Source organism: Parasteatoda tepidariorum, chromosome 6 (genome assembly GCF_043381705.1).
Source record: "Parasteatoda tepidariorum isolate YZ-2023 chromosome 6, CAS_Ptep_4.0, whole genome shotgun sequence".
NCBI classification, from domain to species: Eukaryota; Metazoa; Arthropoda; class Arachnida; order Araneae; family Theridiidae; genus Parasteatoda; species Parasteatoda tepidariorum.
The window spans coordinates 77,640,145-77,655,546 of NC_092209.1; the positions used below are offsets into that span (position 1 = coordinate 77,640,145).

Sequence of the window (15,402 nt, forward strand, 5' to 3'; positions counted from 1 at the left end):
AAATAATGACTTTAGTTCAGTTATTTTCATTCACTTTGACTTAAAATCGTTTAATAAACAATATCTGACATTGTTAACGTACAATACAAGTATATCTATTATATATAAATATGCGCTATGTATTAGCAAATCTACTTAAGATGAACATAAAAACTTTAATTATTAGATTTTTTAACATTTTTAGATTTTTCCTTATTGATTAAATCTTAAGTAACTTTTTTTATGATTTTCAGGTACAATCAAACATTTGATATGAATTGACATGAATGAACAGTTGAATGAATTCCCTCATTCAACATATTATTGAATATTATTTTTCATTCTCATATTGTTATTTTTCATTTCAATTTCCATATGTTAATTGTTTAAGACATTTAATAAGAGACTGTTAATAAGGATCATTCTGAGTTGCAGAATTGGAGGAAATTTGGGGGAGTTGGGAATTCATTCATGTCAATTCATTATTGTATGCTTTAGTAGCGACATCTAGTGACTTTATTAAGAAACAGATTACTTGGTTAAACTTTTGTCGTCCAAATAGGATATTAAAATGCTTAAAACCCTAAAAACTTTTAAAAGCAGAAATAGATGACTAAAAACGTTCTAGGTTACATCAATCAATCAATGAAAACACAAACAAACTTATTTTCAAGCTTTGGAGCATCTAACTTCTCTCTTAGTGACTTCTATTCCAAATTCTATTCAAATAAATTCCTCTGAACAATTTTTGAGCATCTGTTGCTCAATTTATTCAAATACTATTTATCCATTCCTTAATATTTTTATAAAATTGAATTATTGTGAATTCCAGATGCAATTTTGTAAATCATATATATCTGATATGTAAATATATCTGTTTTTTTTGGGGATGCAGGAAAAAGAACGAAACTTGAATATTTTATATATATTTTGTACAAATTGAAAATTGTATTGAAATTTATTTCAATTTAAAAAATCTTATTATAATCTTAAAAATCTTATAGAATAACTAATTGTTTGGAAAAAAGAAGATAAAAAATTACTTATTGTACAGAAATATAGGCATTAAAGTTGCATGTCCTAGTGCAATTTCAATGTTTTCAAATTCATATTATGCATTTAAATAAATATAAATAACAAATATATTGTAAGAAAAATAAACATTTGCAGCCTTTTAACATATGAACTGAAATTACCTATTGAACCAAAATACAGGCGTCAAAGTTGCATACCATAGAACAAGTTAACTGATTCCAAACTTATATGTTATAGCATAATTATTGTGATGAAAAACAATTTTAGACTTCACAAATTTTGGACATAAAGTCTATTTACATCCAAAAATATAGGATATCAAATGTGTTTTTTATATATTAATTTGTCATTGAAATAAATTTACATTATTTGAACTTCCTTTTTTGAAAACTTAACAAGTAAGAACGAAATGTCCCGTTTCCATGGTCTTTTTAAATCTACCAAATGTGCAGTCATAGGAATGATTCATGTAAAAGCATTGCCAGGTAAGTATTTTCTCCTACTTTTATCATCTGACAAATCAAATCAGTGAATTGTCATATGGAATATATGATTGCCAAATTCAGAAGCTGATACCTTAGTATACATTAAATATATGTGATTTGGTCTCAGCTTCTTTTGTTTAATTATAAATGTGACAAAATTTGAATTCTTTTGTGAGTAAAGAGTTTAGTAAAGCAAGATTGTAAGTGACATTTTTGAAACAAATTGAGATTCTTAAAAGACTGTTTAATTATTATTTTTTTTTTTTTAAAGAAGTATAAATTTGCAGTAAAGAATTGGGGTTTCTTTGTTTCTATTCAAGATTTTGAAAGATAATTTCACATATTTTAAAATTTTTTACTAGTATTATTCCCCCCCCCCTCATGTTTATTTGTTGAGTTATTTAATTGTTTCCATATATTTTAGACACCCTGTGTATAAATTCTCTATTTAAAATTTTGAAATTCTCTTTTTATTAAATATTCTCTTTTTTTGAAATTCTCTTTTCATTAAATATTTGATTTGATACTTCTTTATAAAAGGATTCTTTTTTCCAAACAGATTTTTCTTTTTAATTTTTCATGTTTTTTCTCCTTTTTTCCAATTTTATGCTTGGAAATGAGAGATTTTAATAAAGTTCAAACATGTTCTCAAGTCTTAATTAGATATTGGTTTAACTAAAAATTAACAAGAATTAAAGTGATTTCAGACTTTTATGTCAATGCATACAATGTTTCAAATTGTTAAATTAGTTTTTGATTCTTCTCTTTAAAAGATACTCCAGAGGTTGTATATTATTTAAATGTATGATGCGTACATGTTTTTTAAATTTTGTGTATTCATTCCATAAAATGCAATTAATTTGTGTTTTTAAGCTTTATTAAAATATAGATTTGTTTGTTGTATATAGGTACTCCAAAATCTTGCTTATCTGTACAACAGCTTATTGATAGTGCTTGTGAAGAAGCTCTCATCTACAAGAAATGTAAAATAGTAAGGTCACCTTCATTTTATTTATTTATTTTTACTTGAAAAAAGTATTGAAATTTAGGTGTGTTAATAACTTATTTACACTTTTTATGCTTCATTGTACTGTTTGTCTTTTTGTACAATAATTAATTATTATATATATACATTTTAATCATTTGTTCTTAACTGTATATAAGTTATTTTACATTCAAAGTGAAAATTATAAGTACAATAAAAGTCCATTCTAACAATAATCCATAATAGTAGTTGGATTTGTCATAGCTAACTGGTCACTTTAAGCAACCACTCATATTTAATGATAATATACAATAATAAAGATAAGTGTAGTGTAATAGTCTATAATAGTTTTTCGCACAATTGATAACACTGAATGTTGATTTCAACAGTAGGCTGTCAAGAAAGTAAATACGATTGTATAGCTAGATATGAGGTATGCAAAAGGTTCATCCATTTAAAGTGTGCAGTAGGATTTCTAAAAGTAGCAAAAGGTTGTTTCTTTTGTAAAAAATAAGACAATGTGGCGAGTGGTTGCTTATGTATGTTTGCTTTATTAACATAAAGGATTGAGATTGAAAGATAAAAAAAAAATAAGGTGAAATGTTTGTTTCTCACTTTTCTGTATTGGTGCTAGACATAAATAAAAACATATAGAAACATTTTCTTTTTCACACTTTTTCATAAAGCAGAAAAATGTATCTTCCTCTACTGTCACAGAAAACTAGTAACTTTTTACTCATTATAAACAATTTTAGTATCTTTAATATTACTCTTTTCAAAATGACAGGCTTCTTGTTATATCAAGCTTTTACTGTAATTAAAATTGGCAGCTCTGTCTAGTAAAACTAAGTTTTGTTTGATGGCTCTAAAATTATTTCTATTCAAATTGTTTGTATTGAATTTTTTTTTCTGTTTTACATTGAAATCCTGTCCTGCCATATCTAGTATAGAATGAACATAACTGACATTTTGTGTTATTATTTCTATTAATGGTTGGCCGTGTAAAGCTAAGCATAGATTGCGCTAGGGGTTAAAATTTGTCCTAAGACTTCCAGGTTACTACTGCTGATTTTTATGCCTAAGCTTGAAAAAACGTACCATCCAATATTATTATATTTTCAGTTTTTCAATATAACATGTTGTTTCAATCTAACTTTCACCGAAACAAACCAAAAATGAATTAGGAAGACTTTGCTATGATGTTACCCAAAAAATAACAAACTGTGATATTTTACACAAATATAGCCAAATAAGGGGTAACACTCAAAACATGGCACACTTAATCTATGTTTTGATATTAATTTTCTTTAAAATTTGTTTTAGACTCGCAACCAGTTAGAATTTATAAATTACAGGAAACTTTTAAGAGTGGTTATGCAAATTTAAACATAAATCACACTAATAAAACTTCCTAGAATATTAAGTCCATTCACACATTGCCTCGTAAGCATAACATAAGCGGAGAGATACATCGGAAGTTTCTCTTCCTGTTCTAGGAAGCTTTTTATTGTTTACATTCAATATATCATCCATAAGCAAGTTAAAGAAAAAATTTGATCAAAAAACACTTTTGCTTTACCATTGAAATCATTTTGATAGTTTAAGTCTCTTGTAAATCTTTTCTTCAGGATGGAATTATAGTGGAAAACATGTTTGATGTTCCATATGTAATGGGAAAGCAAGTCGGTCCTGAAGTAACATCAGTCATGACAAGAGTTTGTTCAGAAGTGAAAAATGTCATGGGGAAAATACCTTGTGGGGTTCAAGTATTATCAGGAAATAATTTTTGTGCGACTGCTGTAGCATTTGCTGCAGGTTTGTTTTATATTTTTTTCTCTTGATTTTTCACAGCTAATATATTTTTGCCTTATATTTTTACATCTCATTTTAAAGATTGACAGAAAAAGTTAAATTTTTATAATTTTTGTTTTCTGTGGGAACTTTTGATATTACCCTTATGTGAATTATGGAACAACAATTTGCAGTAGTGATCATTTACCTTAAATATGGCTTTAATTGCTTTTCCATTTTAATATACTAATTATTATAGACCAATATCATAAACATATTTTTCATTTAGCCAAAATTTTAATAATAATTCAAATTATATCATGTAATAAAGTAATGACTTCTAAAAAATGAAAAGGATTATTTGAAACTCTGTAAAATTGTCATTATTATGTCTTCAAAATGTTGTGGTAAAGCCTCAATTGTAATTAAATTTCTTGTACATTGTTTCAGCATGTATTTTAGCTATCATTTATCGTGAGAAAAATGAGTTATTGTTAAAAACTGCTACTGTTTTTGCTATTGTTAAAAACTGCTTGTTAAAAATTGTTGAAAACTGCTATTGTTAAAAACTGCCATGACTGTAGACAGAGAAATACTAAATCTCCCATAAATAAACAAATTTCTTGTTCTTGTAATAGAAATTGACAAACTCTTTTTTACCATAATACGAATTTTTATTGGAACAATTTCAAGTTATATATAAAATAATAATTTATAGTTTTGACATATTTTTTAAATCAAAATTATGTTGGTCTCTCTTAGATTTGTGAGTTTCAATAGTTCCATCATTGATTAAAAATACTTATGATAAAATTGATTTAAAGTATTTATGATACTTAGAACTAATTTTATCTTATCTATAGCTCTGTTTCCAGATGTTGAAAAGAATAACATTTAAAATATAGCTGAGATCATTTTGTTAAAAACCTTTAATTTTTATTTAATCCTGTATNGGTCAAATGATTGAGTTTACTTAAAATTTAATTAATACTTACTTACTTTAATTTAATTTAATCAAATACTTTTCTTAATTTAATGACAACTAACCTCCCCCCCCCAACCAGCAAAAAATTTTTAGTTGCGCTACAGTTTTAAAGAAAAGAAACAATAAACGGAAGGAAAAATAAAGGAAATGATTCTTACCAAAACATTTTTTTTTTTTTTTTCATTAATCTACATACTTAAAAAAAATTTTTTTTTGTGTTTTTTTTTATTTCAAGCTCATTTCTTATCATTTTGAAAAAAAGATAAGACAGAAAGATGAGAAAAAAAGTTGCAAGACATAAAACTATTGCTCGCTAAAACTGGGTCTTGCTCGTTAAAAGCGACTTCTGTTCCATGGACTTAGCATTGATCCAACCAAATATTCTCATTTCCCTCTGTAAATCCGAGTTCTCGTTAAATCTGAGCTCGTTATAAACGAGTTCGACTGTACTAATTATTATAGATCAATATCATAAACATATTTTTCAGTTAGCCAAAATTTTAGTAATAATTCAAATTATATCATGCAATAAAGCAGTGACTTCTAAAAAATGAAAAGGATTATTTAAAACTCTGTAAAATTGTCATTATTATGTCTTCAAAATGTCGTGGTAAAGCATCAATTGTAATTAAATTTCTTGTACATTGTTTCAGCGTGTATTTTAGCTATAATTTATCATGAGAAAAATGAGTTATTGTTAAAAACTGCTACTGCCATGACTGTAGACAGAGAAATACTAAATCTCCCATAAGTAAACAAATACACAAATTTCTTGTTCTTGTAATAGAAATCGACAAACTCTTTTTAACATAATAAGAATTTATATTGGAACAATTTTAAGTTATATATAAAATGATAATTTATAGTTTTGACATATTGTTTAAATCAAAATTATGTTGGTCTCTCTTACATTTGTGAGTTTCAATTGTTCCATCATTGATTAAAAATACTTATGATAAAATTGATTCAAAGTATTTATGATACTTAGAACTAGTTTTATCTTATCTATAGCTCTGTTTCCAGATGTTGAAAAGAATAACATTTAAAATATAGCAAAGATCATTTTGTTAAAAACCTTTAATTTTTATTTAATCTGGTATAATCTTGTAATTGCCATACAAAATTGTAATTTTGGTTGATTTATCAGTCAATAAAAAAACCCAACTATTTCAACAAAATAAATAAATAAATAAAATTTAAAAAAAGGGAGTTATACAGGAAGAACATAGAATGTTCTTATTCCATTTACCATGTCACCTGTTAAACTATTATTTTTTTTCTTCTAATATTTTCTTTATAAATTGCTGTTAGTGCTGTATGTGCCACTGTTGAAAATGGGGAAAAGTTGTAGCTTTCCCTCTAGTTAATTAAATAATTAAACCTTTTTATGAGCCTTGGGAAAATTACTTCACCTATGTGATCTTGAAAATGCACCTGTGAAGAACCCAAAAACTATTACAATATATTAGCCTTGCCATTATAACAATGGGAACACTAATTTTAGCACTCACTTTTAAGCTGCCATCTATTGTTCAATCCTTTGAATGGAATTAGCAAACTTGTTTTGAGATTTAGAATGTCTTGTGTAAAATTTGCTCTGCTAAGATTCCTATTTTGATGTAAAATTTGCACTGTTCAACAACTTTACTGCTAATATGAGTAAAACACTGCTTTTATTGTAATAATATTTTCTTAATTTGTATAATTTTGTACCAGTAACTCCAATTTTATNTGAAATTTGGCAAAATAAAAAATATTTATTTAAATGCTATTGTTAAATTGTTAATAAATCATAAGAAACTGGGAGAGTTTCACAAAAATCAATGGCCTACAAAAAGGTTTAGCAAGGATTTTGATGCATTTTTAGTATATATATGCTATTTCAAGCTCGTTTTTCATACTGCAGATTTTTGATTTTTTTTGCAAGTCCTTTAGTATCAGTTGTACAAATAGTGCATAAAAATAAATTGCTATTAACAATATCAATGATTTAAAATATGAATTATTTATAAAAAATACTGATTAAATTAGTTATAATAATAATAATATTTTATCTCTTAGTACATAGAAATCAAGAAATTGTTTTTAATAATTATCTTTTTATTGAAAAATGTTTCTAAATATTCATTGTAGAAATTTATGAAGCAAAAATTTACAACAAAAGAAATTAATATTTTTTTGTTCTTTACTCTTTGTAAAAAATTATAAAATAAATTTCCTACTTTTTTCACATTTTGACCCACAATACTATTTGATCCTCTTATAGAATTTCTGTTTTATAAACTATATATAACATAATAAAGACTAAAAGAAAAGAAAGAAAAGGCAAAGAAAATTAAGTTTTATTAACTTATATAAATATATGTTGAGAGAGGGATGGTGACTTGATCTTTTATGTCTGGCAGATTTCATTCTTAAAACCTTTTTATTTTTTACTTATTATGTTACTATGCTTACGATATTTTATTGATTATATGTCAATTTAAGTTAAGATATTATTCCTTTACAATTTTATGTACATTTTTGTCTTTTATATTGTAGGTCTACAATTTGTCCGTGCAGAGAGCTATGTCTTTGCTCATGTTGCTGATGAAGGGTTAATGGAAGCATGTGCTGGTCCATTGTTAAGATATGCTAAAAACATTGGTGCTGATGTTTTGTATTTTACAGATGTAAAGAAAAAACATTGGTAATAATGATGTATTTATGTTTTTTTCTGATTTTAAAAGTTTATTTTTTATATCAAAAACTAATTACATTAAATAATGTTGAGTGTTCATTTTGCATTTAAGTAAAACAAAGTCTTAATATTACTCAACACTTTTTACAGAATAAAGGCTTGATTCCACATTTTTTTAAAAAACATCATCACAGAATATTTTATTTCAAAGCATTTTCTTGTAAAATTATAGGTGTTGGATCTGCACCCTGAATAAAAAAAATGTATTCCGGTTTTTCTTGAATCTTATGTGTACATAACAATGCCCAATGTTTTTTTTAAAACTATTTTAAAAAGAGCTTTCTCTTAACCCATGAAATAAATCTATTTCATAATTGATATCCTCAGTCAAATGTTTATATATATTAAGAAAAAATGGTTAGTTAAAACAATCTCTTGTGTCTTTTTCTTTGCTGTTGCATTTATGTTTATTTGCTATTGTAACAAGTATATAGATACATATTTCCAATTTTAATTCCTCTCATTCTAAAATGACAAAATGATAATTTTTCAGATAAATTTTTTTTTTATTTCTAAATTATTTATTCTGCATTTTTTAATACAATTCAGTATGAAATAAAATGAATGCTCTAAAAATCTTTAAAACTACTTACTCCAAATTACTTTGAAAGTATTAACAGTTACTGTTCACCCAAAACTAAAATTGTATCTCAATATTGCTTCAAATTTTTTAAAAAACATCAATATCCTATTGTATTTTTGTTTATAACTACAATAAATAATTTATAACACTATGCTAAATCAATTATAAAAATCTTTTATATTTGTTTTAGTTCTCATGCTATTACTCAAGATGTGGATATTTGCCAGACAGCTAAGGCAGCTGAATTCTTTCTAAGTGATGGTGTTATTTTAACTGGTACAGAAACGGGTGATCCTCCAAAAATTGATGAACTCAAAGGTTAGTATTTTTAATTAAAATAAATATGTAATTATTATACTGTGTATTTCTTTTTTTTATTATAATTTACTATTCTTATGAATTTTTCTGTGAGTTATTTAAAATAAAAATACAATAATGTTTTCAGGAGGTAAATGTGTCTATTATTATTTTTTATACTATTTTTTAAAAAAAATTTTCTAACTGTTGCATATAAAGAAAAATAGACTACCCATACATTCCCTGAACTTACGTCTTTCACACCTACCATGATTTATTTTTTTTCAAAAAGAGAAATAAATTTTATTGTAATATATATGTAACTAAAAAAAAATTTGCAAAAATGGGATTTTAATAAAAACTTAATCTTTTAACACCTTAATGAACAGATTTTTGAGGAAAAAAAAATAATTTAAGAACATCGTTTGGAATATTGTTTTGGCAAAAAAATATAAAATCAATCAAAATTTTTATTTTAATTTTGCTTTCTTTTGATGATGTCACTGCTTCCTTAACTTCCGTCCTTTTTCTTTTAAACTGCACAGATTAGGGGCGTTGTTTTTATGTTTATTTTATTTTAGTTGTGTCTTGCAGTCAGTTGTGTTATCTAGTTATTGGATTTTTATTTTTAAGTAAGCTTTTGTTCGTATCATTCTTATGTATTCTTTTGTATTTGCTTCTGTAATTTATATTGCATTTTATATTGTATTCTTCTGTATTTTATATTGTATTCTTCTGTATTTTATATTGTATATTATATATTCCTGGACTTTAGCAAAACCTTTGGGGTACAGAGAGGGCAATTTTAGACTTTTGTCTTGGCCCCCTGATGGAAAAGGTTTTGCTTTTATGACTTCCGCAGCTGGTGCCTTTTGAAGACGTCAGCTTTGGTTGTCATGTTTATTCAATTTTTTAAATTTTTTCATTGTTTCATTTGTTTTATGAAATTATGGAATCTTAGCGGAACTAAAATTAAGCAAGGACTAGGATATTCTAAAAATTAGGCCTTAGAGGAAAGCAGTTAAAAATTAAGATAATTTGATTTTAAAAAAAATATGTCTTAAATACACAAATTTCTTGTTCTTGTAATAGGAATCGACAAACTCTTTTTAACATAATAAGAATTTATATTGGAACAATTTTAAGTTATATATAAAATGATAATTTATAGTTTTGACATATTGTTTAAATCAAAATTATGTTGGTCTCTCTTACATTTGTGAGTTTCAATTGTTCCATCATTGATTAAAAATACTTATGATAAAATTGATTCAAAGTATTTATGATACTTAGAACTAGTTTTATCTTATCTATAGCTCTGTTTCCAGATGTTGAAAAGAATAACATTTAAAATATAGCAAAGATCATTTTGTTAAAAACCTTTAATTTTTATTTAATCTGGTATAATCTTGTAATTGCCATACAAAATTGTAATTTTGGTTGATTTATCAGTCAATAAAAAAACCCAACTATTTCAACAAAATAAATAAATAAATAAAATTTAAAAAAAGGGAGTTATACAGGAAGAACATAGAATGTTCTTATTCCATTTACCATGTCACCTGTTAAACTATTATTTTTTTTCTTCTAATATTTTCTTTATAAATTGCTGTTAGTGCTGTATGTGCCACTGTTGAAAATGGGGAAAAGTTGTAGCTTTCCCTCTAGTTAATTAAATAATTAAACCTTTTTATGAGCCTTGGGAAAATTACTTCACCTATGTGATCTTGAAAATGCACCTGTGAAGAACCCAAAAACTATTACAATATATTAGCCTTGCCATTATAACAATGGGAACACTAATTTTAGCGCTCACATTTAAACTGCCATCTATTGTTTAATCCTTTGAATAGAATTAACACACTTGTTTTGAAAGTTAGGATGTGTAAAATTTGCTCTGCTGAGACTCCTATTTTGATGTAACATTTGCACTGTTCAACAACTTTACTGCTAATATGAGTAAAACACTGCTTTTATTGTAATAATATTTTCTTATTTTATATAATTTTGTACCAGTAACTATTTAATATAAGTGGTTTGAGGGGAAGAATACTTACCACCCTGAAATTTAAATGTAAGCATAAAATTTGGCAAAATAAAATATACTTATTTAAATGCTATTGTTAAATTGTTAATAAATCATAAAAAACNAAATCGACGCACCAAGAAGCAATCATTCGATTGCTTTGAAATTTCGTATACTTGAATGTTTTGAACAGATATGGCTGGATTGATGCTGACTGGGGACGTATAGTCGTTAGCGACGAATCCCTCTTCCAACTGTGTCCTGACGATCATTGAAGACGTGTTTGGAGACGCACAGGGCAGAAGGGGGATCCTGCCTTCACTATTACACGCCACACCGGCCCTCAACAAAGCATTATAATCTGGGGTACCATTTCCCTTGACAGCTGGACCGCTTTGGTCGTCATTAGAGGTACACTTACTGGACAGCGGTACGTCGACGACATCCTAAGACCTGTTTTGCTACCGTTCCTTTTGCAGCGCCCTGAGCTGGTTTTTCAGCAGGACAATGCCTGACCACATACGGCACGTGTTGCTATGAGCTGTCTGCAAGCTTGTCAAACATTTCCTTGGCCTGCCAAATCACCAGATCTCTCTCCCATCGAGCATGTCTGGGATATGATGGGAAGGCGATTGCATCTGGCACGGAATGTTGATGACCTCGTTCGACAGTTGGATCGAATTTAGCAGGAAATACCACAAGAGACCATCCCGGAGCTTTATCGGTCTATGCCACGCCGTGTGGCAGCTTGTATCCAGGCTAGAGGCGGGTCAACACCTTATTGAACTTGTTACTGTAACTCTGCAATAAAATACTCAATTGTTCTGAAATTTTAATCATTTACTATTCTGTGCATTGTCTTTCTATCCACCAATTTTTGTTTCAATCGGACAACTCCTTCTTGGTGCGTCGTTTTTTTTGTTATAGAATGTGTATATTATTTTCAATGCATCAGATGTTCATTGTTGTTATTTAAACAGTTTGCTAATAATGATTTTATTTATTGAAATTTGACCCATGTAGTAGAAAAATTGTTTTACTAAAAACATTACTGAAACTTCGGGAAAATCATTAAATGTCTATTAGTTTTAGCAAATATGTAGTTATAATTTTTTCTATTGATCTTTAAATCTATAATAAATAAAGAATAAGAGCAATCAGGAGTGTATGATTTTTTTTTAATATTTTAAAGTGATCTCTTTTACGTTATACTTTTTGTTACTTAAACTTTATACATTTGTTCATTATTATTCACCATACTAGAATTTTATTCATTTATTTTTATAATTAGAATATTTCCTAATTCAAGTATTAGCATTCTTTGATAAATTTTTTTATTTATTTAAACATGATTAGGATCATGGGTTAGAGTCCCCTTGCCGTCAGACTAACCATTGGAGGTTTTCGTAGTTTTCCTGTCCATGTAAAGCAAATCCAGGTTAACTCCATCAAAAAGCCTTCCACAAAAGCAAATTTCACCCAATACTTGGTCCAAGAGTTCCCTTGTCTTCTGGATTGGGTTTAAAATTACAAGGCTATGGAGTTAAACATTGATAATTGTAAACTCAGAATTTTGTCAGCTGTTCATCACCGGTTATAAGATAAAATATAAACTAAACTATGAATGCAATTTATTATAGATTGATTGACGTAATAACATATGGAAGTGATATTTTGAAGTTGGAATGATTTTTTTCCCATCAAAATTTCTTTAAATAGTTATTTTTACAAATGTTTTTATTCCTCCTCTCTACACATTTTAATTGTAATGCTTCTACTATATTTGACTTATAATAACATTTTATTTGATTTTAGCCCTTAAGGAGGCAGTAAAAATACCAGTGTTGATTGGATCAGGAGTTACAGAAGCAAATTTAAAGAACTATTCCACGGCTGATGCCCTTATTGTTGGTTCTCATTTTAAAAGAAATGGTCATTGGATGGGAGATCTAGATTCAAATAAAGTGCTAAAATTTATGGAAAAAGTAAATCTTTTTAGATAAAACAATAGAAACAGTTATTATCTGATTGAAATATCCAACATAAATGTGTTACAATTAATTATCACTAAATGTGTCAAATTTTATTGTTTTCTGTCATCCAATATTATTGTCATCTGAGGTAAACAGTATAAGAAGACCCTATATTCATATTTCACTCAATAAATTATTTAATATTACTATCTTAAAAGAATTATAATCCAAAGACTATTTATTATTTTAAGGTGCCTTAATTTTATTCTGTAATAAAGTCTGATAATATTCGTTTAAATAGTTCCGTGAATTTTGGATTCTTTTTTTTTTCTTCAAATTTAATTAAAAAAATTTCTAATTTTCAACTTAATTTTAGAAATAGATTTTAAAAAGCTATAATTTAATGAATTGTTTTCTTGAAAGATTGCATTAATTACTCTGTTTCTATATTTTTTTTAATTTTAATTTTAGAATATGAAGTACTTTTAAGTTGCTTACATTATTAAAATTTTTTAAAGAAACCTTATATAAATAGCTTTTTGGAATTGCTTTCTGATTTACTGTTTGGAGTTATTATTTTTAACATTTTAAGGTACTTTTTGAAGCACATTTATCTTATGTAGACATGCTTTATAGATTTATACATATATTTATCTAATTTTTATAGATATTTTTTTAAAAATAGGAATGTTGAAAGCGTTTTAAACCATAATATGTTGTCAGTGATTTCAAAGTAAAGAAGAAAGTTCACCTAGATACAGTTGAAATAATTCTGATACAATAAATGAGAGGGACAATTATCCTGAATGATGGCATGTAATAAAGCCAGCTGGCATAAAAAATCACATTGTTTATTCTGCTAAACAGCAATTGCCTTTTATATAGAGATGAACTTTAGAAATGTTTTGAGACATTAGCAATCCCAAAGGAAATTTAGACAACTTTGAAGTTTTGGCGTTTTTTTAGGTTACTTGTTCGTCTTTCACATTTCTTGAATTGCACCTAAAACTCGTGAATTCTCTTCCTAACCATTAAATTATTGATTTTTTTGATAATTCTAATTGTTATTTAATAATGAAATATTAAGCATATTTTCTTTCATGTGTTTTATATTTTCTTTCATCTATTTTATATATTCATTTGGTTGTGAAGGTCATATTAATATATATATGCCGTAATCATCCTATTTTTTTCTATGAACTTCCTCTTGGAGGCTGGGATAACCTGGTTGTAAGGGCACTAGGCCCATGTCCAAGAGTTCGTGGGTTTGACCCCCGCTGACCGAAAATTCCCCGTTTAGAAAATGGTGACTGATGCATGTTAAATCTGGTGAGTCACTAAGTTCTCCATGTTCCCATAACAAATCATACCTCTGGGGGTACTGATCCAGGAGTTCTATTGTCTTCTGGATTGGTTCAAAATTACAAGGCTATGGAGTTGAATATTTGTAGTCTTAAACCCAAAATAGGGTTGGCTGTTCAACGACCGATATAAAATAAGAATTCCCTCTTGGGAAATCTCTAAGAAACTAGTTTGAGGGGTGAGAAATTAAAAATTTTATTACCTAGTCATTTGTCAAAAGTTACAAAAGAACAGTTTAAAAGTTTTGATGTATTATTTGTTTGAAAATACCTGTAATCTACAGTTTTATACTTTTATGAACGAAAAATTTAAGTAATTTTATTTTTAATATTTCATTAGAATTTTTCTTATGAAATATATATTTATACATATTTTTATAAATCAACTATAAATAACCTTTTTTTAGATATATATTTGATTATGTAAACTCAAAGGGTTTAAAGTTAATATTTTTGTGTAAAATTTTAAATTGATGAAAATTACTAGTACTACTTATTACCTACCAATAATTACTAGTAATCTGTATTGTTTGTATCAAACAAAGTTTTGTTTGTATCAAACAAAGATTTGTACTGTACTAAAATAAAGTTTATAATAAATGTGTACAAGATGCTGTTGATTCCAGAATTTTTTATTGGGTTTAAATCTTGGTTGTTTCTTTCCCAATAAATACATAAATCAATTTTTTTTTCTCTTACACCCATAACTACTCATATTGTATTGTAAAGTCACATACTAAACATTTTAGGCTTACTAAAGTCTCAGGAAATTTTGCAAAAATACTGGTTTCCAAGATGGATCAAATTAAAAAGTTGGTTGTCTTAAATTCTGGTGAATAATGTGGCCATTATTGTGTTGAATAACAGGTAAGAAAATATGTATTGCACAGTACAACTGGGCTGGATATCCCTAAATATATTAATTAATTATTTAGACATTCCATAAAAAATATTTTAAAAAGCCTTCTTACTAAACAGCATGAATGTTAAGTCAGAGAAAAAATATTGAATATGATGATATCGAACACTTTTGATAATTATGTTTATCGGATATCATAATATCACGATTTTGGGCAACGATATATATAACAAGGTTCAAAGTTGTCCTTTATTTCCTTAAAAAAAGAAAGTGGCTTTAAATGTCATTGATTATTAAAAATTA

General features: G+C 26.8%; 1 protein-coding gene across 1 annotated transcript; it reads left to right on the forward strand.

Moving 5' to 3' along the window:
* The first annotated feature begins 634 nt into the window (after positions 1–634).
* On the forward strand, positions 635–13,129 carry LOC107455299 (uncharacterized protein F13E9.13, mitochondrial). The gene is made up of 6 exons (XM_016072811.3): positions 635–1,499; positions 2,408–2,490; positions 4,113–4,299; positions 7,802–7,949; positions 8,774–8,901; positions 12,722–13,129. Exons 1-6 carry the CDS (start codon positions 1,424–1,426, stop codon positions 12,907–12,909), a joined length of 810 nt encoding a protein of 269 aa, XP_015928297.2. The 5' UTR covers positions 635–1,423; the 3' UTR covers positions 12,910–13,129.
* The last annotated feature ends 2,273 nt before the right edge of the window (positions 13,130–15,402 follow it).

Excerpts from the sequence above, each read along its gene's own strand:
- LOC107455299 (XM_016072811.3), top strand. The coding sequence starts at position 1,424 with ATGTCCCGTTTCCATGGTCTTTTTAAATCTACCAAATGTGCAGTCATA. Across the intron at positions 7,950-8,773 it reads GATGTAAAGAAAAAACATTG|TTCTCATGCTATTACTCAAG; the intron begins GTAATAATGATG and ends TATTTGTTTTAG. Across the intron at positions 8,902-12,721 it reads AAAAATTGATGAACTCAAAG|CCCTTAAGGAGGCAGTAAAA; the intron begins GTTAGTATTTTT and ends ATTTGATTTTAG.